Source organism: Ruditapes philippinarum, unplaced genomic scaffold, assembly GCF_026571515.1.
Source record: "Ruditapes philippinarum isolate M1 unplaced genomic scaffold, ASM2657151v2 ctg2427_1_1_1_1, whole genome shotgun sequence".
Taxonomy (NCBI): Eukaryota; Metazoa; Mollusca; class Bivalvia; order Venerida; family Veneridae; genus Ruditapes; species Ruditapes philippinarum.
In genome coordinates this window covers 139,588-165,458 of record NW_026858511.1, presented here as the reverse complement: position 1 = coordinate 165,458, position 25,871 = coordinate 139,588, and the positions used below count along the sequence as shown (strand labels likewise).

The following is a 25,871-nucleotide window of genomic DNA, read 5'->3' as shown; positions in this document are numbered from 1 at the left end:
AGGCAAGGGAAACACCAAAAACGGTCGCTTAATGAAATGGTCTCTTAAGACAGTCAGCATGTTATAAAAGTCAAAATTTATAAATGACATCTTTTTTATTCGATGGGATTGTTTTTCAACTTCATTTTTATATAAATGTTGAATAATAAGTACGCTCCGATAATCTAAACGGATGCAAATGTTAAAATAACGTTCTGATATTTATTGACAAAATCAGTTTTGATCCATTACGTACATGTTTGACATTTTTTCCAGAATTTTTTAACTTCTCCGTTGTTATTCCTTGTCTCCAACACGAAAACCCTATTAGTGAAGATGTTTTCTGTTGTGCATTTTTTCATTTGAAATAAACAAACTACATCTATTTGTTACGATTAATTTAATGGCTGATCAAGTTCAAGGTCAATTCAATGCAGTCTAAATGTCAACAAGCGAAGCGTATACACCATCTCAGTATGGGCGGAGCGTTGCATTGTTTATCCGATATTACTGGATAATACACGTCACGCGTATACTTAACTTCATTTGCATACGCTAAAACGGTATGGGAAATAGAGTTTTTCACACGTTTATTGTTGTGTTTTGATTGCTGACACTTGTGACATAACGAGGTGGCGTTCTCTAAAAACACAATTACTTGACAGGTAAAAGTGGTCGTTTAATGAAAAGATTGATGTCAATTAGGTGACTAATTAGCGGTCGCTGGTCGCGTTGAGCAAAAGTCGCTTAATACATTAAAGATATAGATAGAAAATGATCGGGGGGAATTTAAAGTGGTCGTTTAAGACAAAAGTCGCTTAATACACGTGGTCGCATGGGCAAGTTAGACTGTACTCAATATAAGTGATCATATTATGAAGTTTGACAGTTGTAAAACTGTTAACAATATTAAGGTCATTTGATATTGACCTTTGACCTTGTGACCCCAAAATCAATAGGGGTCTTTTACTCAATATGGACAATCATCCTATGAAGTTTGAATAATGTGGTCCAAATGGAACTTAAGTTATGCTTTGGAAACCAAATTGCTAACGGATGGATGGAAGGACACCAGGGGGTATAACATAATATGCACGAAAAAATTTCGGGCATATAAAAAGTTCATGTAACTCATCAAAAGGTAGCAACATCCCACATGGTAGCATGAATCATTTTCTTCAGTTTTTATAGCTCCTGTTTATATGTCTTAAACATTCACTTTTATCAAGCAGCCATTCATTTTTTCTTTGTTAAAAAGGTGACTGCTTAATGCAGGTTTTCTTACACATCAATTAGTCACTCAACATAAATTTAACAGCAACTAAATAGTTAGGTATAAAATTTCCAACTTCCATATTAAGGCTACACATTAACAGGAGCTCTTGGAAGGACAGTCTGCTTGACTATTCTCAGCGCTGGATAATAATACAAGAGCCTAGATAATGTTAAATTTTCTTAAGTTCCAAATGAGCCATAATCCCTTATGAGTTATGGGCCTTGGACACTTGATTGTTAACAGATCCACACAGCCAAATATTTCATATTGTCAATAAATTACTTACATCTAAAACAAATGGTATATCTTCAGCTATACTATCAGCATGTTGATGTGACAGTTTTCTAAAGTGACGATCTATTCCAGCTGCAATTAAAGAAGACAACAGAAATTTCAGTTTTTTTCCCATCACATTAAGATTGAGCTTAAATCTAAATCATACCTTACATTATTGCCGATTCTTTACCTATGAACTCAGTAATTCAATAAACAAAATGGTAGTGACCAACCTAAAAGTTTTCAGCAGTTCAATAAACAGAATAGTAGTGACCAACCCAAAAGTTTCAATGGTTCAACAAACAAAATGGCAATGACTGATCTGAAAGTTTCAAGGTTCAACAAGAGCCATGTCAACATGGCCATCCCCCGCCGAATGTGTTTGCTCATTGGAAGAATGTATATGTAGTAGAGCAGAATAATTCCATTTTAAGAGGTCTTTTGGTAATGAAAACTGATGGCTATAGTGATTACAGATTTGAAACCTATGTGAATACTGATGGCTGAAAATAACAAAGGGCAATTACTGAAAAATAATGCAGGGTAGGTTATCATTCTTGTGTGCTGCATCCCTCCTCAGTAAAATCTATCCACCTATGAAGTTTCAAGTTGATACCTCAAATACTTTTTGAGAAAAAAATTGAATTGAAAAATTAAGCATGAAAAAGAACAAAGGGCAATAACTCAAAAATTATAAAAGGTAGAGTTATCATTCTTGTGCAGTGCACACCTCCTGAGTGAGATCTATGCACCTATGAAGTTTTATTTTGATATTTCAAAGGCTTTTTGAGTTATGCTCTGGACAAAAATTAATTTTGAAAAATAACAAAGGGCAATAACTCAAAAATAATGCAGGGTAGAGTTATCATTCTTAAGCACTGCACTCCTCCTCAATGAGATCCATCCACCTATGAAGTTTCAAGTTGATACCTCAAATACTTTTTGAGATAAGCTCTGGACAAAATAGCATGCAAATAAACAAAGGGCAATAACTCAAAAATTGTATAGGGAAGAGTTATCATTCTTGCGCACAACATTCCTCCTCAATAAGATCTATCCACCTATGACATTTCATGTTGATATCTCAAACACTTTTTGAGTTATGCTCCACTCAGGTGAAAAATTAGGTATAAAAAAATAACAAAGGGCAATAACTCAAAAATTATGAAAGGTAGAGTTATCATTCTTGTGCACTGCACACCTCCTAAGTGAGATCTATGCACCTATGAAGTTTCATGTTAATATCTCATAGGCTTTTGGAGATATGCTCTGGACAAAAATCAATTTTGAAAAATAACAAAGGGCAATAACTAAAAAATCATGCAAGGTAGAGTTATCATTCTTGTGCACTGCACTCCTCCTCAATGAGGTCTATCCACCTATGAAGTTTCAAGTTGATAACTCAAATACTTTTAGAGATATGCTCCGGACAAAAATGTCGGACGGACGGACAGACGGACGGTCGGACGGACGGAGACTATTTCTATATCCTCCGCCGAAATTTTTCGGCGAAATTTCGGCGGGGGATAACAAATAAAAAGGTAGTAAGCCACCCAAAAATATCAGTGGTTCAACAAACAAAACAGTATTGACTGACCCACTTTCATAAGACCCCTTCAATATAGTAGTTTATAGATTTTACAAATCTTACAACAACCATGGCTACATACCATTATGTGATCTGTACAAAACTTAAAATGTGGTTGATGAAAACTATCAAACAATTCTTTACATATAAATACAATTTTCTTCTTACTCATCCTTTCTTGATTTAACCTTTGGAAATTAGTATCCCTTTAGCGGGATCCGTCTTCACCAGGATAACCATCCAGGCAAATGCGTGATGTGGGCCGGGGCATATTGATTTTTACACCCGCCGTGTATCCAGATTTTTGGATCCATCACAAAATGCAGCATCGGAGCCCTTGGAAAGGGAAATTGCATCGAAAACGAAACCGGATATATTCACTCACACAATCCGACCAATCAGAAACCAAATTACATTTACTTTCGGCAACAACGTCCATAGCAACACTTCCGGAACAGGAAAGGTCTAAATTAAATCCGAAGACAAAACAAACAACGGAAGGTCAGAAACAGCGCAAAATTGACGAACCGAAAATCTCAAGATTTAAATTCTCAAAGAAACTTCATGTTCAAAAGACCCGAACACAATATAATATTTTATACTTAGAAAAGTACATAAGAACAAAATCCATCCTTAAATCATTCATACCAAAAGTACCAGTTATCAGCTCAACTTCACAATTACAGTGGGAAGAAGCACATATTGACTTTGATACCCAGAATTATCCTATTTTATCCATGGCGTACTTAGAAGAGAGATTTCTTGCCACTCAACAAATAGAACCACTCATATGGTGCAGATATATTGATGACATTTTTACCATTTGGCCACATCGTTGTGAGGAATTGTATTCCTTCTTGGCCCACTTGAACGGTTTTCACTTCTTTATCAAAATTACACATGAAATCGCCAGCCATGAAAGAAGCTCACTTTTTTATGTTAAATAGTTAAAGGATGCACATGGTAACCTCAATACTAGACTGTACATTAAAACAACTGATGCCAACATATATTTACATTAAAAAAGTGCATAACATAGAAATAGTAATACTTATGGTGACTCAAAATAACAATTTATTTGTGTATTTTTATTTATGGAACTTTTCAATAATCAGAAAGCACTGGACTCTGTAAAACTATGATATTTTAACTTATTTAACTATTACACAAGGACTTAACAACATTCTGGCACTGAGCCAAATCTTATTCTATTTTTAGATTTTTTGTTACTATTTTGGTCAGTCATGTGACTTACCATCCTATACATTTTTAATACTTCAGGCCCAAATTTCTGTCAAAATTTATCCTGATGAAGACCTCACGGTAGGTCGAAACCGGTAGATAATAAAATAACATAAACATCCCTGGTGTTGACGTGTAATTTTCTTCTTACTTATCCTTTCTTGATATAAATACAATATATAACTTCTTGCACAAGATTACCATTTTCCTCCCTTCTATACTACTTATATGGGACTGTCATAATTTCCGCAAGCACTCAAGAAGTTAAAGTTTACCTTGTAAATCAGAGTAACTGGAAGATTTTGGCATTGCAGGAGAAGATCTACCACTACTACTCTGTTTGAGAATAGATCGCAGGGGAAGGTTTAATGTATGATATGTTCTGTTCTCACGCTCCTGTTTTGATAAATCTTCCAGCGAGCTGGCACTAGACTAAAAATAATAAGAGATACTGTAAAACTTTCATTGAAAATCGTATATAAATTTCATTGAAAATTGAATATAACTTTCATTGAAAATTGAATATTATATATAATATATATAACTTTTATCTATATAGATTAATAACTATAAATTTCATTAACAAATGAATATATCTTCATGAAAAAAATAAATATGGCTTTCATTGATAAATGAATTTAAATTTCAATGATAAATGTATACATTTTTTTCTCAAAAAGTTAATGTAACTTACATTAAACAATCAAATTTATAAGTCATATCATTTCTTTATCACACCAGAAAACTAAACTTCAGAAGACCCCAGATGCCCCTTCATTTATCATGGTACCAAGTTATGACCTGGCTGCACAAGAAGAAACACCAACCTTCCATAAGCTAGCAGGATATCTTTCTTTCATCAAAAACTCCAATGCCCATGTTGAGATTCAAACCAATACTAATGTAAGGCAATTTTTTAAAATTCATAATCACTCAGCCATTGAGTACCCAACAAAATATTACTTACAGATCTGGCAATAGAGAACACAGATGGTTTCGGGGAGACACCTTTTCCTCCCCGCAGTGTCTCATCAACTTTTGACACTTTAAACCTTGATTTTGGTTGAGCGGGAATGAATTCAATCCTCGGAGGTGGGGTTGGGGCGCGGCTTGACCCAGGTGTGGAGGCAATATCGTCATCTGGCATTACAACCTTCTGATCTTGACTAAGATGTACCCATAACATTCTTTCAAGCTCAAATCTCTTCACAGAGCCAAGTAAAATCATAGAATCTGAAAACATTATTTTCAAACAAACTTTTGTGAAGGGACATCCATTTATAGGTTAAAACAATATTGATTTGTTTACATACATGCTAGTTTTCGTACATTATAATTTCTGAGGTAAAAAGTCTAGTGTATATAGTTGCAAGTAACATGTTACTTGAAATATGTATTTCAAATATTTAGAAATCCAACACAAATTATTCTTACATACTTTCATAAATCAAGTTATTACACAATAAATTTATGGATAAGACAAAAAGCAGACAGACACACAGACAGATGGACAGACATTTCTAAAACATAAAGCCACCCTTTGGATGCATAAAAAATATTCACTACTTGGTTCAGACAACAATTGAATGTACAGATAATCTATATGAACTACCATGATTATAGTTGGACAAGGGTAGAATAAAATTATAAATTTACAAATGATATCAATGGGCGTAAACATAATATAATGAACACAGAATGCTTACAACAGACAAAGGACAAAAACAGGTAGTGATGGAAACACAGATATTTTCTAATTTTAACTAATACAGTTCATTCTTTCCTCAATTAAAACTTTTGTAAATTTTTTTTCTACAAGAGATCCTAAAAATTTTCATATGGCTATGTCATTTTAATGAAAAGTATTTTTTAATTTATATATGTATTAAATTTTTTGAAACTAACAGATTATCAACAGCAAACAAACCTTTTGAGTCAACCAGTGGATATGTTCTAAATTTTGTGTTTTCAAGTAAATCCCTAAGTTCCATGTATGATGACAGGAAGGATATGAGTCTAACATCTTTTATCATAATATCTTCTACATATACATTCCATGAACTGAAAACAGAATACATCTTTTATTATCACATGACATTACTTTGATTTCAATGTAGTATAACCATTGTGTATTTCTGTATATCACATAATCGTGCCGCTTTTGCAACTGTGTAAAAATGCCAGTGGCTCGCATACTATAATTTTATACAACCTGTTCAATAAATTCAGTATTGAATATACAATCATTTAATATCCTCTATATCTAACGCATGTGTTAAGTAATATACATGTATATAAACATCAGGGCACTGTCATCTTGATATAAAGTATATAAATAATGTTGTTTTTGAAAAATTGCTTCTAAAATAGTGGTTTTCTTCATATTTGTGCTTTCAAGAAAAGGCAAGGAATATCCAAACTAAATTTAGTTAATTCAATGAAAAACATTTCAATATTATTCATTTTTAGCCAATCAAATTCCTTTTTAAGAGAATATCAACCAAAAATCTTCACTAAGGTACTTACTCAACTTTAGAAGACACAATGCTAGGTAGATAGGGGAGTCTTTTGAGTCTTATTATACTGTCATAAAATGATGGCTGGAACAAGTTGGCCACAGCATTTGATATTAAAACAGCTATCTGTAATGAATATATATATATAAGTTTATTAAATGTAAAGAATGGTTAACTGTTAACCTGTTGGAGCCAAATCAGATTAGTCTTTGTCACCAGTCAAGCTCTAACAAAGTGCTATACGTTATCAAGCACAATTTCTGTATTTTGATATTGAAATACCTATTGAATGGACTGTTCCAAATATAAAGCACGGCTAACACATTACACAAATTAGAAAAATATTCAAACTGTAAGGAACATTGATATCAAAATACAAACAATGAGGTACCATCAGTATAATCTTTATTGCTGAAAGAAACAAAAACAGGGTTGGAACCCATGCAGCAAGATAACTAGTCCGATGGGTTAACCTCCCAGCCATGCCACCATTTGTAACACCATTCAAATGGACTGAGCATTGAAAACATTTTGTTTGTTTAAGACTCTTTACTATACATGGCACTGTCACAAAAAATAAATGTTGAAAACAATTCATCATGTCAGCAATTTGGGGTAAGCTGTTTAAAGAAAGCCACCATAACAACTCTGCCACGGAGGCCTAGCAAATAATATAGTCAGTAAAACTACAGATGTTAACATACCACAGCAGGGAGTACGTGAGAGATCTGACCAGTCAGTTCAAACACTATCACAGATGTTGATATGGTCCTAGTTACACTACCTGATAATGATGCAGCACCTGAAACATTGTCGTTAACTTCAATCAACTTTTCTAACATATACAACAGAACAAATGTTAAATTCATCCCTGATTTTGCTGTCAATAAGGTTCTTAACAGTTTTGCAAAAGAAGGTACAGTAGAACTTCAATGTGGTAAGCCGATTTTCTTGTTGGGTTTAAGTAAAATGAAAGTCTCTATATTTCTCCTTATGAGTTTATTCCAGCTTTCTTGGCAGAGGAAGACTTCATTGCATCCATGAAGGGCACCTGTGTAGAACCATTGGTGTTCAATAAGCTTGCAGGATAGCTTCCTCATATTAAAGAATCCAAAGTCCTTGAGGGGTTAAGAACCCACAGTGGTGAGGTGCAATTTGTTTGAAGTCAATCTTCTTAACCACTCCGCCACGGATGCCCCAATTAGTACAATAATGCACAACAGTAGAGAAAAGACGTGTTTGAAACCTTACCTACAACAGCATAGCCCCCAGGAACTATTTTATGTATAACATCACCAGATTTCACTCCGTTAGGAAACCATGCAGCCATACTTTCTCCAATTAAACGTCCAAATGCTGCTCCTTTTTGCAAAGATAACATTAGAAACCAAGATTAATGTAGGGTTATAAATCAATTTGCACAAAATTATAAATCAATTTGCACAAAATTATATCAGAGAGTTTAAGACAGAGATTTATGTAAGGAAGTCTTCATGGTTTGAGTTTTTTTACACCAAAATTGACTTATGCATACTATCAAAGCACCGTAACAAGTTCACTTTGAGATAAAGGTTATGCTCTAGATAACTTACCTATGGTGAACACTGGCACAAACACTCCAGCAGGAATAGGTAAAGTGTTACAAACAGCTGCCATCCAAAACTGCAAACATAACAACACTTATGTTCATCTTATGTCCATCATATATAACTATTTGTGTTCAAAAACAAATCAATAATAGAATGCTTAGTTGATTGTATGGTTAAAAGAAAAGTTAAAATCATCAAAGATCTTTCTGCAGTGTTTCATTTCTAAAAAGTTAACTACAACCAAAAGACAGCAAAGCATTAAATCAATTCAAAACCGGAGTCTCCTTCATACAGGCAGGATTTTTTAAAAGTTTTTTTAAGCATATAAATATAATTTTCGGATTTCAAACAAATTTTCATCAAAATGTACCAAATTTCTGTAGCCAAATCATGAACAATTCAGCAATGGTTAATGGCAAAGTTAGCCCTGAATTACAGCCAGGCCAACCTGCACACCCTACACTAAATTGCTGCCTACAATAAGCATTTAAAATAACAAAAAAAAACCTTATATCATCAATGGACAGTTCTTATTTCAAAGCAGGACTAGTGAAGGTAATGGAATTATATAACAAGAGGGCCATGATGGCCCTGAAGTCGCTCACCTGTATATAGGCCCCCAGAGCGGGGCCAGTTTAAACCCCAGGGCTTTTATTTGAACGAACTTGGTAGACACCCATTAGAAGATGTTTCATGCTAAACATCTAAGGTCTAGCTTGTTGAGTTTTTAAAAAACAAAGATTTTTTAAGTTTTAACTATACACATATAGTTTAAAGTAATGACACCCCTAGGGCGGGGCCAATTTTGACCCCAGGGCTTTTATTTGAACAAACTTTTAAGACACTCACTAGAAGATGTTTCATGCTTAGTATCTAAACTCTAGCTATTTGGGTTTTTTCAAAGAAGATTTTTTTTTTAAGTTTTTGCATTACATATAAATAAAATCAATGACCCCCGGGGCGGCGCCAATTTTGACCCAAGCTTTTACTTGAACAAACTTTGTAGACACTCACTAGAAGATGTTTCATGCTTAGTATCTAAACTCTAGCTATTTGGGTTTTTTCAAAGAAGATTTTTTTTTAAAGTTTTTGCTTTACATATATAAGGAAAATCAATGACCCCCGGGGCAGGGCCAATTTTGACCCCAGGGCTCTTATTTTAACAAATTTTGTAGACACCCATTAGAACATGTTTCATGCTAAATATCTTAGCTCTAGCTCTTTGGGTTCTTTAAAAGAAGATTTTTTAAGTTTTTACTATATGCATATAGGAAAAATCAATGACCCTCTGGGGCGGAGCCAATTTAACCCCAGGGCTTTTATTTGATCAAACTTGATAGACACTCATTAGAAGATGTTTCATGCTAAACATCTAAGGTCTAGCTTGTTGAGTTTTTAAAAAAAAAGATTTTTTAAGTTTTTACTATATGCATATAGGGAAGATCAATGACCCCCTGGGGCCGGGCCAATTTTGACCCAAGGGCTTTTATTTGAACAAACTTGGTAGACACCCATAAGAAGATGTTTCATGCTAAATATCTTAGCTCTAGCTCTTTCGGTTCTTTAAAAGAAGATATTTTAAGTTTTTTCTATCGGTTGCCATGGCAACCAGAGTTCTGCATGGAATTAAATTCTTTGAACAATTTTTAAAGGTGACCACCAAAGGAACATTCCTGTGAAGTTTGGATGAAATTGGCTCAGCGGTTTATGAGGAGATGTCATTTAAAGTAAAAGTTTACGGACGCCGGACGGACGCCGGACGGCGGACGAAAAGCGATCACAAAAAAGTTTCTTCACAGATTTAACTTACATTCATAATAATAAATATAACAAGGCTGGCATATATATTTGTGTCTGGGTGGTTCCAGTGACTGAGTACTTCCTCCCCGTCCAGATCATCAGCTTGTCCTTTAGTCCATGTTATATTGCTGAATAACTCATCTACAGCCCTTCTATGTGTTAACTGTAATCACAAAAGATAAATAAACATGTATAAGAAAGCCCTTTCAATTCCCTTAAATTTGGGAAAGAAAAACAAGTAGATTTTTGCAAAGTGGGAAGGAAAACTTAATTGAATTTCAATGAAAAACTGCATGAATATAAAGAATTGTGCTGAGGTGGAAGACACCCATGAATGGATAAACATACTTTGTATGTAACATTTATTGCTGAAACACCTCCAGAAGAATGGTGTTCATTTAGTAGTTAGAGTGTCTATCAATCAACCCAGGGTTGGCTGCAACGGATTCTACTCTGGTGACCTGTGCTGACCAAGATCGGCACAATTCATTTCTCAGTCTGTATGTACAACATGTATTTTGAAATGTGTGACATAAAATTTACCTCTCCAGCAAAGTACTGTCCCAGTCCAGGAGGAAATGTTGATGAAGATATCACAAGTGCAACAAGGCCAGGGTATATAAAACGACTGAAAAAAAATTAATACAATCTGATGCAATTTTCGAAGTGTAATTATGGTAACTTTCCAGTCTTAATGGCAGTGGAAGACCTCAATTGCCCCTCAGTAAATTATTTCAGGCACAAGCGAGCACCTGAGTAGAAACACTGACATTCTGTAAGCTAGCTGAATAGATGGAGTTATGCTATAAACTACACAATTGTAGGATTACCTGGCAATAAACTGGTGACATTAACAAGCCTATATCACTGCTAGCATTTATGCATTTTTACTTTTCAGTAACAATTGTCCAAGTGTTATATAAAAGGACAGTCTGTACTATATCAACATAGTATATTATGTAAATTTTAGATATGAGATAAGTTACAAAAAACAATTGATATTGATTAAAGTACTTACTTCTTTTGTAAAAATGCAGACATCTTTTTATGTTTTCTTGTAAATAATATAATTCTTCGATGTGTTAAAATAAACAAGGCACCAATAAGACCACAGGCAACCCTAAAAAGAGAAGACAAACATATCTTAATTCCTCATACATAACAGAGGGTTTTATAAATTAAACTTTTCCAACTTTTGATATACATTGTAATTCTATTACTTTTTACCCAAGCAGCAAAACCAGGTGTGGACCAATATTAATAATAATTTTTCATAAACTATAGATTTAAGTACACTGTATTTTTAATTTTACATAAACTATAGATTTAACAAAAACTTATTTATATGAATCAGGTTACTGAATTACAGTCAAATCTGATTTGAAGTCACTAAGAAGTAAAACCCACATTGTAAACAAACTTCAGAGAAAACTCATATAGTAAAAAAAATATTCAAAGAAACCTACATTTTATATTGATTTCAGAAACCAGCAAACATAACAACAAATGGTAAATCTCCACAAGTCATTTATTGTTTAACTACTTCCCCCTTCATTTCATTCTAAAAATAGAATGATGACCTTTTTTCACCTTACTACATGCAGTAGTGAGAATATGACAAATATTTGACATTTAATTCAAGCATGCATATATTATGTAACTTTGTGGGGTTATGCTGTCATAATGTGTCACAACAAATTAATATGCTAAGTTGTTTTACACAACTATATAATTTATGACAGCAATTTGTAAACATTACATGTGTGAAGATATTCAAAACTTTTTATTACATTTTAACTTAGGATGACTATTTTTTACCAAATTGAAAGCATATTACAGAAATGTTATGCATTTATTTTAACATATTTATAATATGAATAGGTTGTTGATGCTTAAAATTAACCTAAAAAATTGTCCCTGGCACATAAATATTGTGGAATTCAGTGAAACACATGGATCCTTGGCAGCACTGACAATAGGGAACAGTGAAGACACTGAGCAAACCACACAAAGGTACTGGATATCATGGGCTGCATTTATCACATATAGGTAGATGCGGTATGATTTTAATATCAAAATACAAATATTGAGCAACATGTGCCAGCAGTTTAGAGCCTGGTTAAATTACATGGATGTACAGGCTGGCCTGGCTTTATACTTGTCAAAAAGGCTGATCATTTTTAGGTTAAGGTTAAAGGGTTCATCAGTGCACTTTATAGCTCAAAGATATCATCAAGATGTGAACATGTTCTTTCCAAACTTTATCTTATTTCAGTTGATTTTGATCTTAAAACTTATACTAAGTATAAAACATTTTACTTACCCGATGAATGAAAATGCCAGTAATTCCAATGGATCAAAAGGAAAATCTGTTTTTAAATTAGTTTTAAATAGTGCTGTCAATGTTTCTGAAAAGTGAAATGAAATAATGAGCTTGTGTTAATCAGTGGACTAACTTCAAAACTCTAAAAAGGAAGGACATTTACAAATATAAAACATTATTAAAGTGACATTATGCCCATCCAATGAACTGGTAAAAGTCAACATAAGTGTATAATATCTTAACATAATGCCTTTTAATCACATGGCCCAGGGAAATTTCTGTAAATATACAATGGAATTTACCTGTAATGTGCCATGTATAAACAGAATGGGACAGTTTTTTTTCTATTTAAGGCATATTTATAATTTATCCTAAACATTTTCCAATTATCAACTATTTATATATCATCAATTCAGTTTAACTTGACAATAATCCTACTAGCAAAATATCACTTTAAACAATTAATTGAAGTTACATAATATTACATAAATATCATTAAACCATTACTGTACAGTTGAGTGTAATTAAACCATAATTAAATAATTAATGAACAGCTATATTCCATTAAACCATAATAAATCATTTTAGTTACATTACATGTATGATTTAAAAGTAATTTAAAACATTAGGAAATAATAACTACATATAAAACCACTTTACACATTTAAAACATACATGGACAACATGTATTAGTTTTTATCTTACCTTCATATTTAAACCAGAAGGCCAACAATCTGAACACAACTGCTCCACATACTGCACCGAAAAAACCACGCCAGTAATTCCTCACAGCAAAATATGTTGCTGTTACTTCAATACTAAACAATACCCCTGAAATATTTATGTTACAGACACAATAATAAAACGTTGGAATATTTTTAATGTTTATATTACAAAAATGAAATGCAGGTCAGCTTGCTTAGCCAAATAGAAGGAGCACTGAATTTGTAATCTATAGGTTGTTGGTCAGATTCTCAGGCAAAGTTAAATTTTTCTCCAACAAATGATCTCTGACATCAATTCTTATGGTCATTTGACTCTCACAGACAATTCAGATATCATGTGGGACTGTTGGTTAATAAAGTAGTCTCTTATGGTAATTACTGTAAGTTATCCAGGGAAGCCAGTTAGGCAGGCCGACCGATGAGTTAAGACCAAACATTGTATCAATATCAGCTTAAAAACAACAAACAGATTTAAATGCTGATGAACTTCTACAATAATTGATTATCTTTCACATAATAATTTGATAGTGATCACAAACTATGTTAACTTCTATTTAATTTTGTTTCTTAACCATACCAAGGTTTATAAAGGTTAAGAAACAAAATTATAGAAGTGTTCATTTATTTTTGGGTTTACGTCACATTGACACAGTATAGGTCATATCGCGACATTCCAGCTTTACTGATGGAGGAAGACCTCAGATGCCCTTCTGTGCATTATTTCAGGCAGGAACGGGCACCTGAGTAGAACCACCGACGTTCCGTAAGCTTGTAGAGACATACCCCCAATAGGTGCAGCAAATGTCCCAGCAACCCCTACAGCACACGCCGCAGCCAACATTTCTGACCGCCGAGATTCATTCTGAAAACAGAGAAAAATTTTTATTTACAATGGATATGGCTGGGGTTTGATTTTAAGCCTCACCAAGACCGTCTTGGTGATAACTTTGTGGGGGGGGGGGGGCATTTTAGCTTTATGCAATATTTTTCAGGCACAAGCGCAAGCACCTAAGTAGAACCTGACTGACATTCTGTAAGCAAGTCCCAAGCAGAATTCAAGCCCGCAGTGGTGAGGGGTGAGTGGTTCCAAGTCAACAACCTTGTCAACAACACCACGATGGTCAGCAGCATAGAAAACGAGGTCTATATATTACTGCATGCAAAAATACATGCATTTGTCCATAAAAAGATGCTGCCAAAATTCAAACAAATGTCAAATAGCAGTGATATTATTAATTAAGGCTTAGTTTAAATAACAGATTTTGGTTATTTATAACTTTTTACCTAATGTCTGATAAAGGAAGAGTATAAAAGTTAAAAAGAAATGTCTGTACGTTCGATTATGTTGACATTGCACTATTATTTTTCTTGCATCTTTTTATGTAAATCATGTTAATTGTTGGGTTTTAAATTTACAAATCAATTTAAGTGCTGCACAAAATATGGCTTATAACAAGAGTGAAGACAGATAACTGTGATAAACTTGTAAATCACAACCATCTTAAAACATCTGTAATTCTGTATGTATAATGATGTACGTTTATGACACATTCACCACGCAAATTTTCCTTTAGTGCGTTACCAAAACTTTAATACGTGCACAATTATATTAGATAAAAACCCTTCAGGGAATGCATTATACATGATATACTGTAACATCAAACAAACACTTTCCTGTATTTTAAATCATAAAATAACGCAAAAAATGCAAATGATTAAGATGAATGGCATGATAAACAAATAATTTACATTAAATGGATTATATAATTTAAGTCACAGTTGATGGAAAACATTTTATCAACCTATCACATTTAATCTTAATGGGAAATCTGCATACCATGCATAAAATTTACTAAATTTAACATTAGTGGAATTTAATGAATTTCAGCACAGTAATTATTAACCATGGTCGATCATCAAAACCTATATTTAAACATCTGAGTAACAGTGGCGGAAAAAAAATGATCGAACACTTTTGATCTTCTTATACATGTACAGATATCTGAGCCCGTAAATTCACAAATTTTGGTGCCAAAATTATGCACCATGCCCATTCCAAACAAAGTATATATTTTCCCCCTATTTTTTTTCTCTCTTCAATTTTACCTGAAAAATTATATCATGCCAATAGCAGGAGACCTTTAACACTATAATATTGAAAATTGCTTTTTGCAAAATATAATATGTAGTCATTAACAGCATGTGTAGTGTCACTATTGAATGTATGTGCAACCCTGAAATTCCCATGTCAAGGGAAATGGTGAAAAAATTCTCCAACCTAAAGGTACAATGTATAGGTACTATTCTTCAAATACAGAATGACAGAGTCCTGTGGCACTTAATTGTCTATAAAATTTACAATGACAAATTTGTATGTAACAGTAATGTATAACTGATCTAAAAATCATTACAATTTCGCATTTTTTTTTATCAAATCTATTCACTAAATTAACCATATTTATCTTATAAGATGCTAGATGCTATCTTGTCAACCTGTCTTGACTGGGCAATTAGCGGGTGTAAAAAGTAACAGCCCTGTCATAACATGATTTATTTTACTCCTCTGTAAATGTCTCCACTGATATTGTCAAAATGACATTTTCTTGCATATCAATTAGTGATGATAAAACATCAAAAAGTATTTTGACAATACAGAAATATTACTTTTCTAGATATAAATACTTGTGATCTATATGAAACACATGTAAAAAGGGCACACCAAGGTTAAAACCCTAACTTTGAGTCACAAACATGTATTCTGATTACATTCATAAAAATTGACAATTTGAGGAAAAAAAAGCTTTTTTTTAATTTAGCTTTTTTTAATGAATACAAAGTTGGGTTTATTATGCAGCTTAAGAAACTGAGAGTAAAAAATAATCATGGAAATTTTTGTAAAGTTATGAAACAATGGTAAGTGAATGCAGTACTGATGGACTTGAGATTTATTTCAATTATATTTCATGAAGCTGCTTTATAATTACATGTAATAATTTTGTTTTTTGATAGGGTTTGTCTTTGAAGTCAAACCAACATGGCTAAGGCCCGCTTTTCCAGCTCTCCTGGTGACCAATGGTCCTCAGTATATAAATATAGGTCAGACACAAGATGACACCTGGGCAGAGCCACTGACTCACATAAAAGAATCCTGCTAGGACTTCGAACCCACATTAGGGAGGGGCATCTTTAAGTTAATAAGCTTATTTAAATGAGTGGAGTTAAATAATAAAAAATACAAAGATATGAAGAAAATTACTTCTTCAGATCACATCAAAAGATTGAACGCATAATTTAAAACAAATCTTTCATCAATCACAAAATATATATAGAAACTTATTTTACACAAAACACATGTGAATTACTTTACATATCTTATATAAGACATATTTTTGGCCAAATTTCATTTTTAAACACATTTAAACATATTTTTATGTAAATTTTATAATAAATCACTGCAATTTGGATTTTCCTGTCATTTCAAGATAGCACACAATCATACAAAATTGTCATTTTCTAAACTATTTCAAAACTTTTTTGTCATAAAATCTTCAAAATACTTAACATACAAATTTGATATGAACATCAACCTGTTTGTTGTTGTTGTTTTTTTTGTATTTAGTTTAATTAATGCACTTGAATTCAACAGCAAAAACACTTATAATGCATGCATATAATTCTGTACTATGAAAACTGTCACACTTTGTAGAAAATATGACCTATGTGAACTTCTTATTAAAAGGAACAAATTTTGTTATCAAGAGAGTATATATAAAACTATCCAAAAGCTGTCTTTAGACCTACATGTAATTGACTATTCTTAGGAGTTTGCCAACTTTTAAGATTTTTTTGGTGTTGTATTTTTTTCCAATGGGACATAATCACATCAAATATTTTCTTTAAAATTATTACTTGATATTATTAATTCAGTACAACATTTAGTCCACCTTTGACCTCTAAAGTATGCCATAACCTTGGATATACATTGTGTTCATAAATAACCTTTATAACCCCATTAATAATCAAATAAAAAATCATAAATTCTTTTCCATATTTAGAGTATGACAAAATACAAAATGTCATAGCAAAAATATGAAAGCCTTAGCATACACCCTATAATTTTGTCAGACATTAATGTGTTTCATAACTCAGACAAAAAATACATTCTGTTGTTAAGGAAATATATATGAATGAATTTCAAACTTTAAGAGCGGAAAATACGGACAATTTATTCAAGTTTGTATTAAACCTGACACTGTTGTTTTATGAGTTTTTGTGTTAATTTTGTTGTTGTTTTTTATGTTGCCGTTTTGAAATGAAATGTCAATAAATGAATAAATTCTAAACTTATAAAGGTAGAAGACCTTATACGAAATTCTTTCCATATCGGATTAACTTGGCTGTACCAGATAATTTTTTTCAACAAGTCTTATAAATTCAATATGGAAGGAAACAAAAGTTAGATTCTATTTAACACATATACCAAACAAATAACACAGATACCAAACAAGTAACACATATACCAAACAAGTAACACATATACCAAACAAGTCACCAAATTATGCCAATAGTGACTAATAGAGAAGTCATGTTTCTGCTCTAATGCTGAATCGATACAGTTCGTTATTTAGTAAAAAAAAAACAAACAAAAAAACAACAAAGGCACGTAAAATAGAGCAACACAGTTTTCAAACGATTTTATTTTCCTATAAGGGCAAGGATTACACAGCATGAGCCTGTGATTTAATTTAGCTCAATGAAAAAGCTGTTAGATGCTTCAAACATTTACCTCTATAATATTTTAGGGCAAATAAATTAACAATTTCCCCAGTCAAGCAGGCATCATGTCTTAGCCGGTAGAAAGCCTCAGATATCATGGTGGATAATATATCATCCTCTAGATATATGCTACAAAGAAGTACTTCAATCTAACCTTTATTACGTAAATATGCTGTCCTTGACAGCACAGAGTTATTCATGTCTGTTTGTCTGTTCAGGTTTTATAGTGCACCAACACAATTTAGGTTAATTATTTCATATCACAGTAATCACACCATACATAGCAGACTTTTTTGATTCAACAACAAGTATATTTACTCTTCCTTACTTTGTTTCACTTTACAACAAGTATATTAACTCTTCGTTACTTTGTTTCACTTTATGCTTGAAAAAAAAAACTACTGTCATACTTTCGTTGCTGCAGAGATGTTGTGTGTGTATTTGAGATTATTTTATATTTTGTGCCAGTTCCTCCAGCAGAGATTAGTCATGTTAGATTTTGGAGGATATGCAAGATACAGAAAGATGCCACAATTGCCTTACAGGGGTCAGAGGTTAAACTGTAACTCCACTTTTCTTCTCTCCAAAAGTCAATTTGGAACAATAGTTGTGGTTATCGCATATTTAGCAAAACCTGGTCAGTATTCTAAACCTACTGTATACTAACCACATGGGATATTGGTGATATAGGCAAGGTCATTGTAAGATGAAGAAAAAACATCACTACTTACCTCATATATGCCTTTAAAAGATGATAATTTCCCTAGTAAATTGGCAACAATACTGGCAATATGTACAAATGGACCCTGAAAAACAAGCAAGCATCATAATGACAATTTTTACACATAAAACAAGTATGAACAACAGTTGTACATAAGAAAGTGCACTTTCTGTGCTTGACAATAAGAAAAGGGGCATCACTCTTTAAAAGGCAACTTTAAGTTATGGGAACTATGCCCATCATGTGAGATAATCACAAAGAACAAATGTGTTGGGTTTCAACACATTCCTTTCAGTAATTTTTACAAAGGCCAATAGAAGCAAGGCTGTTTTTTACAGTCTGATGAAAATCAAATTTGTCAACTTGTCAAAAACTTTGTTACAGAATTACAAACTTAACTTGATTTAGAAGATACTGTTGGATCATCAGCATTTGAATGATGTAATAACTATACGTAATGAACAAACTTAAGTAACAACTTGATTTTTTTTAAATGATACATATATTCTATCACAGACAGGACTGTTAGGATGATTAACACACACTTTTACAAGACTAGTGTTCATTTCTACTTCAAAATAAGTCTCTTTTCCAATTAAAACCTTTAATATTTCAATTGTTCCATATTAAATGTACAAAAGATAAAACAACTTACTTCTTTCCCAAATGGCAAGGTACTACCTAGTGATGAGCACAACCCAACAACTTTAGATATTAAAGTTCGAAAAGTTAAAAATTCTTTTAAAACAACACCACGAAGAATAGTTTTCATTTCTGGAATCCCTGAACCTACAAAACAAAACACTTGGTTTTATATTCACATAAAATAAATAATGAAACCCAAGCCTGAAAAACGGAATGATTTTTCTGTTAAAACAAATCAGTTAAAGCTTTACTGTTAAACAAAACTCTTTCAAATTAAATAAATCACCCTCATGTCAGCTTCCTGACATAACCAACCAGTACTGGTTATGACCCTAGTAGGGCTTGAAACCAAGACCCATTCAACTGAGACACATACCTTATAAATCAAATAGACTCTTATCACTCCTGCCCCTTTAACAATGTTAATTTTTTTTTTTACCTTCACAACTTTCCAAAATCAGTTTGCTCTAATTCAAAAGATGATAGGACTATGAACCATCAGTGAAAGATTTCAAGATTAGATCTCCTAAACTGAGCAGCAGACAGTACTAAATTGGCCTTGAGCACAAATATCTAGCACAGATTTTCTACATTTTTTTTGTAAACAGCCACAAGAGCTACAAGCATAAAGTCACAGCAAAACAATTATGGTCTTAAGGTCACTCCAACCACTTATAAGTAAAAGGGCTTCACATTATGTTGTCTGCAGGAATCAGCAACCACCATGGCAGCACCACAAAACTAACAGAGCACCACAACTGCTATACAAGACTTATGTTGAGAGATTTGTACAAACTGTCCTAATTTATCAGCTCATAATATTACTGGAAGAAAATAAATAATTTCAATATCTTACCAATAGCTTGAGGTGATACAAGGTGAGTAAATCCAGTGGCAAATGTAATTAGAAGTAAGGAGTAAAGCACCCAACAAAAGTACTGTAATGTTAATGAAAATGAACACTCCTCATACAACCAGATTTTTGCTGAAATATAAACCACACAGAAAATAATAGCAAATAAAACAAGAGCTGTTGGCAGGAAAAATGGCTTGACGTTTCTCAGTGTTTAAAACAAGAGGCTGAATAATGGCAATTTGTATTATTAAAGTGAATTAGTATTTTGTATGGAAGGTAATATACCACTTTTTTACATTTTGCTACCTTTGCAACACATTACTGCACATTCAGTACTTCTTTTGTCATTTGCTTAACATCTAACTTGCTCTACATCCATTATTTAAACAATATTAAATGCATATATATAAAATTTGAATTTTATCAAGAAAAACAGCTCAAGTGACTGTGATATATCCATATGACAAACACTGCCTGATTTTTCAGTTTAAATTTTTTTTGGATAAAACAAAAGGAAAATAAAGAAAAACTTTAGTCATTAATAGTTAATTTTTTTGAAAACACTGAAAGTGTTAAATCATATACAATAATTTTCTTGCTACTCACCCTCTTGCATTTTCTCGATGACAAAGTCCATTGCAAAACTTAGAAATGCCATTATAATTCCTAACAATGCCAAAAATATCCAGTCTTCGCCAACCTTCACCAATATCCAGTCTCTTAACCGAACAAGTAAACCTGAAAGAAATATTTGTTATTAAGAAGTCAAAATTATTGATTTTTTAAAATCTGTATTGTCTATTGATAATTTATCGACAAAAATATCTAAGATACAACAATATTGTTTCTATTGATGACAGCTCTAGATAAAACAAAGCAGGCATAATTACACAAAACTCATTAGAAAAATAAATTCATGATTATAAACATTATTTCAAGTTTATATTGAATAATAATATGTTGTTCTATTTAAGAAAAATTAGGAAAAATATATAGATATATAATTAAAGAATCGATTCATGCCATCAAGGTCATAGGGACTAGGCACCTTGGGGTGATAGTAAACAAAAGTAAAAACTAAAAAAAAAAAAAAATACCCCATATATAGTCTATATATTATATATGGGGTATTTTTTTTTTTTTTTTTAGTTTTTACTTTTGTTTACTATCACGCCAACGTGCCTAGTCCCTATGATCAAGGTTATCTGCCCAAAAGAAATCATTTCAAATGCATTCTAATTTTGATAGTAAACAAGTATTTTGACTTTAAAAAGACTATAATATTTGATAAATTTTGAGAAAATAAGTTATCAACATTAACAAAAACTAGTTTACCATTGCAATCAGTCATAAAAAAGGGCATTTATATCTTGACAGAAAATAACTTTAGAATTATCTGCCCTTGTGATATTACTTCACATTTTGATAGCTTATTAGGAAATGGAACTAAACTTATTACCTATTTAATTTTCAGGTACAAATGACCTGTAATTTGTCTTTGACAGATAAATGAAAACATAAAGAAAAATCTGGGTCATAACAATACAGACCAGTCTCCTTGTTTCAAAGAATAGACCTACCAATTAGTTCCCATAGTCTGTTTCTAGGTTTTGGCTCTGCTTTTCCAAAGTCAGCCTTGTCTGGTGTTTTTATTCTCTTTGCCTGAAACTTGGCAAAACTACCAAGATCTTTTGTGTAACGCCCATATAACTAAAATGATAAAACTATGTATTATCACACAGATATTACATTTTAAGATCACTGTCATGAATGCAGTATGCCCAATTAGCTCAATAAAGAGATCAAGGGCTGTTGGTTCAATCCTTAGGCGACACAGACATTGTGTCTGGTCAAAAAATATTGATGTGCCAAAGCTAGAGTCTGAGATATTTTTGAACCGGGTAGACGGGAGATATTGCACATACAAAATATATCATATAGCACAATATCTCATCGCTCATTACAATTACTTGGACTAAGTGACTAGTAAATCCAGACTACTTGAACTTACTTGTCACTTTTCTCTCACCATTGATTCAGTATTTATGTAGAATTAGTACTACTACAGTCATGGAATTAAGCACTGGTCCGGTGGCCCTGATGGCCAGTGAAAATTAGCTCGGGCCAGTGAAAATTTAAACAAGAGGGCCATGATGGCCCTGAAGTGGCTCACCTGTATATATGCCCCCAGAGCGGGGCCAGTTTAAACCCCAGGGCTTTTATTTGAACAAACTTGGTAGACACCCATTAGAAGATATTTCATGCTAAACATCTAAGGTCTAGCTCGTTGAGTTTTTAAAAAAAAAGATTTTTTAAGTTTTAACTATACACATATAGTTGAAAGCAATGACACCCCTAGGGCGGGGCCAGTTTTGACCCCAGGGCTTTTATTTGAACAAACTTTGAAGACACTCACTAGAAGATGTTTCATGCTTAATATCTAAATTCTAGCTATTTGGGTTTTTTTAAAGAAGATTTTTAAGTTTTTGCTATACACATATAAGGAAATCAATGTCCCCCGGGGCAGGGCCAATTTTGACCCTAGGGCTTTTATTTGAACAAATTTTGAAGACACTTACTGGAAGATGTTTCATGCTTAATATCTTAACTCTAGCTATTTGGATTTTTTCAAAGAAGATTTTTTAAGTTTTTGCTATACACATAAATAAAATCAATGACCCACGGGGCGGGGTAAATTTAACCCAAGGGCTTTTATTTGAACAAACTTTGTAAACACTCACTAGAAGATGTTTCATGCTTAGTATCTAAACTCTAGCTATTTGGTTTTCTTCAAAGAAGATTTTTTTAAAAAGTTTTTGCTTTACACATATAAGGAAAATCAATGACCCCCGGGGTAGGGCAAATTTTGACCCCAGGGCTCTTATTTGAACAAATTTGGTAGACATCCATTAGAAGATGTTTCATGCTAAATATCTTAGCTCTAGCTCTTTGGGTTCTTTAAAAGAAGATTTTTTAAGTTTTTACTATATGCATATAGGGAAAATCAATGACCCCCTGGGGCGGGGCCAATTTTGACCCCAGGGCTTTTATTTGAACAAACTTGGTAGACACCCATTAGAAGATGTTTCATGCTAAATATCTTAGCTCTAGCTCTTTGGGTTCTTTAAAAGAAGATTTTTTAAGTTTTTAATATATGCATATAGGGAAAATCAATGACCCCCGGGGCGGGGCCAATTTTGACCCCAGGGCTTTTATTTGAACAAACTTGATAAACACTCACTAGTAGATGTTTCATGCCAAATATCTAAGCTCTACCTCTTTGGGTTTTTTAAAAGAAGATATTTTAAGTTTTTTCTATCGGTTGCCATGGCAACCAGAGTTCTGCATGGAATTAAATTCTTTGAACAATTTTTAAAGGTGACCACCAAAGGAACATTCCTGTGAAGTTTGGATGAAATTGGCTCAGCGGTTTATGAGGAGATGTCATTTAAAGTAAAAGTTTACGGACGCCGGACGGACGCCGGACGAAAAGTGATCACAAAAGCTCACCCTGTCACTTTGTGACAGGTGAGCTAAAAAAATTTTAGTTAAATACAGAGTAGAAAAATTTCATAACTGGAATTCAGGCTAGTAAATTTAAAATCTTAATTCATTGGCTGCTATACTCATTAATTAATGTGTGCATTTCTTGATATTCATGAGTGAACTGGTGAAAACCCGGATACCCGTGTCAAACAAGAGAGAGCCCTGAGTAGTTAATTATTTACATAGAAATTGGTAATTACTAGATATTTATCCATAATAGACAATTAAGTGGAGGGACCACTGAGATGGGACTTAAAAATGTGTTAAATTAATTAAATATTAGAACTATTGGCAAAAGAACAAAAAACAGACAAGGAAACCACTTCTTTGTCATGTAAATATATCATGCCATGTGTAACATATATTCAAATTTTAAAAATAATTATCAGGATACGTTGTCATTTTCTTTTTATATGGATTTCCTTGTTGTTTACATTTACAAATTTACATACAGTTACCCCACCCACATTTTAACCATTGTGAAGAAAATTCATCCTAAAATATATTTAGACCCTTTCCAGATAAAATGTAAGAAACTGTATTAAATAGAAAATGAGTTATTTGCTGATATTCCTAACAAGTTATAAAAACATTGTTAACGCAAATCAATAAAAAAATCTACAAACCAAAGTTTGTTCATATCCCAAATCGTGTTTGTCAACCATGATTCCCTTGCCCCCCGGGCCGGCTCCCTGTATTTCTTTTCTTTGGGTTGGTTAAATTTTTTGTTTTTTAAATAAACCCTTTGTATCTGCAAAGAGCGAAAAGGTAAGAAAAAAAGTAAAGTAAATTAAATTGTTAAAGGCGTTTTGAAGTTAGTGATACCCATACATAAGTGGGGAAGACAGAATTTTAGACTTTCCCGGGGATAAATTAGTGGAGCACCCAAAAGTTAAACAATAATCTCGTAAAACTTGGAAAAATCTACGTTAAACATATTTCAAATTTAAAAACAGTAAAACACCTGCTTCAAGAACCTGCCTTTCATTTTAATTAATTAGGGGCCTATTTCAATCATGTTAATTTTTTCCCCCGGGTTTTTAACTTGTCCGTCACTCTCTTTTCCCTTCTTGGACAGATTTTTTTGGTTTTCGTACGTTTGTATCTTTTTAATGGTTTATTCAAACTCGTCCAAAAAATTTTAAAGTATGAAAACAACTCAGTTTCAATATCCTCTATACCATCCAAATTTTGGGCTTATTACCACTTCAGAGAAAATTCTGCCTATTTACTAAATTTAAGGTCATAGGCATACATTTATTTGTCACAAAAAAATCAATATTTGCCGGGTTCTCTATCTTGAATGTATCAATGTCAAATTTGGAAATACTTGCCAATTTTAAGCTTAGAATTTATCTATTCTATTTACTATAATGCCCATATACAGTTGGAGAGATAATGAACTGACTATACAACTGTAATACTATTGACACTATACTTATCAGACACAGAACACAAATCGATGTCTTCTTCGCTTGAGATAATTTAATACATCTTACCTTTTTACTACAAGATGACAGGTTACAGATTGTAAACATAACACCTATTCTCACAAGATAGGCCCAAGTTTTAAATTTGAGTGTCTCTTGACAAAAGTTAAAACATATACAATTATACAGTTGAGTTTTGTTATTTTTTCAACATTACATGGTTCCTTCTTTTAAATCATATTCACAATAGATGTCAGAAACTGGTATTTAGGAAAAGAAATGAACAAATAATATCAATTTAAAAGAAAAATATGCTGTCTCTGTAAAGGGTTACATGATTTAAGCTGCATCAATTTGTTAAAAACTGAACATATCTTTTTAATTTTTGTTTCACGACATGTTGAAGTTTGAAAATTAAAAGAATTTCTGAGTGAAGCTTTTTGCATTTTTCGTTATAAAATAAAACTTTCTTGTCTCCAAATCCAATGTAATCTACGTTTACTTAGTTTTGCGCACAAAAAAATACATAGGCAATTAAACACATTAAAAGGTGTTTAAACAGATGAAAATACTAACAAAACAT

General features: G+C 32.6%; 1 protein-coding gene across 2 annotated transcripts in view; it reads right to left on the bottom strand.

Annotated features, from left to right (window-relative positions):
• The window catches only part of LOC132753469 (chloride channel protein 2-like), a 33,020-nt gene extending 8,478 nt beyond the window's left edge, over positions 1-24,542 (bottom strand). For both annotated transcript variants that reach the window (XM_060743952.1, XM_060743953.1), the window contains exons 1-20: positions 24,485-24,542; positions 21,893-22,022; positions 20,919-21,050; positions 20,313-20,441; positions 19,467-19,600; positions 18,822-18,896; positions 14,098-14,176; positions 13,295-13,420; positions 12,590-12,674; positions 11,285-11,386; positions 10,810-10,894; positions 10,277-10,429; positions 8,470-8,539; positions 8,129-8,239; positions 7,582-7,679; positions 6,888-7,003; positions 6,289-6,422; positions 5,329-5,594; positions 4,637-4,793; positions 1,542-1,621 (exon numbers count right to left, since the gene is read on the bottom strand). In XM_060743952.1, the coding sequence (XP_060599935.1) occupies positions 1,542-1,621; positions 4,637-4,793; positions 5,329-5,594; positions 6,289-6,422; positions 6,888-7,003; positions 7,582-7,679; positions 8,129-8,239; positions 8,470-8,539; positions 10,277-10,429; positions 10,810-10,894; positions 11,285-11,386; positions 12,590-12,674; positions 13,295-13,420; positions 14,098-14,176; positions 18,822-18,896; positions 19,467-19,600; positions 20,313-20,441; positions 20,919-21,050; positions 21,893-22,022; positions 24,485-24,523 (2,301 nt within the window). In that variant the 5' untranslated portion in view covers positions 24,524-24,542. The remainder of the gene's footprint in view (positions 1-1,541; positions 1,622-4,636; positions 4,794-5,328; positions 5,595-6,288; positions 6,423-6,887; positions 7,004-7,581; positions 7,680-8,128; positions 8,240-8,469; positions 8,540-10,276; positions 10,430-10,809; positions 10,895-11,284; positions 11,387-12,589; positions 12,675-13,294; positions 13,421-14,097; positions 14,177-18,821; positions 18,897-19,466; positions 19,601-20,312; positions 20,442-20,918; positions 21,051-21,892; positions 22,023-24,484) is intronic.
• Positions 24,543-25,871: the final 1,329 nt, after the last annotated feature.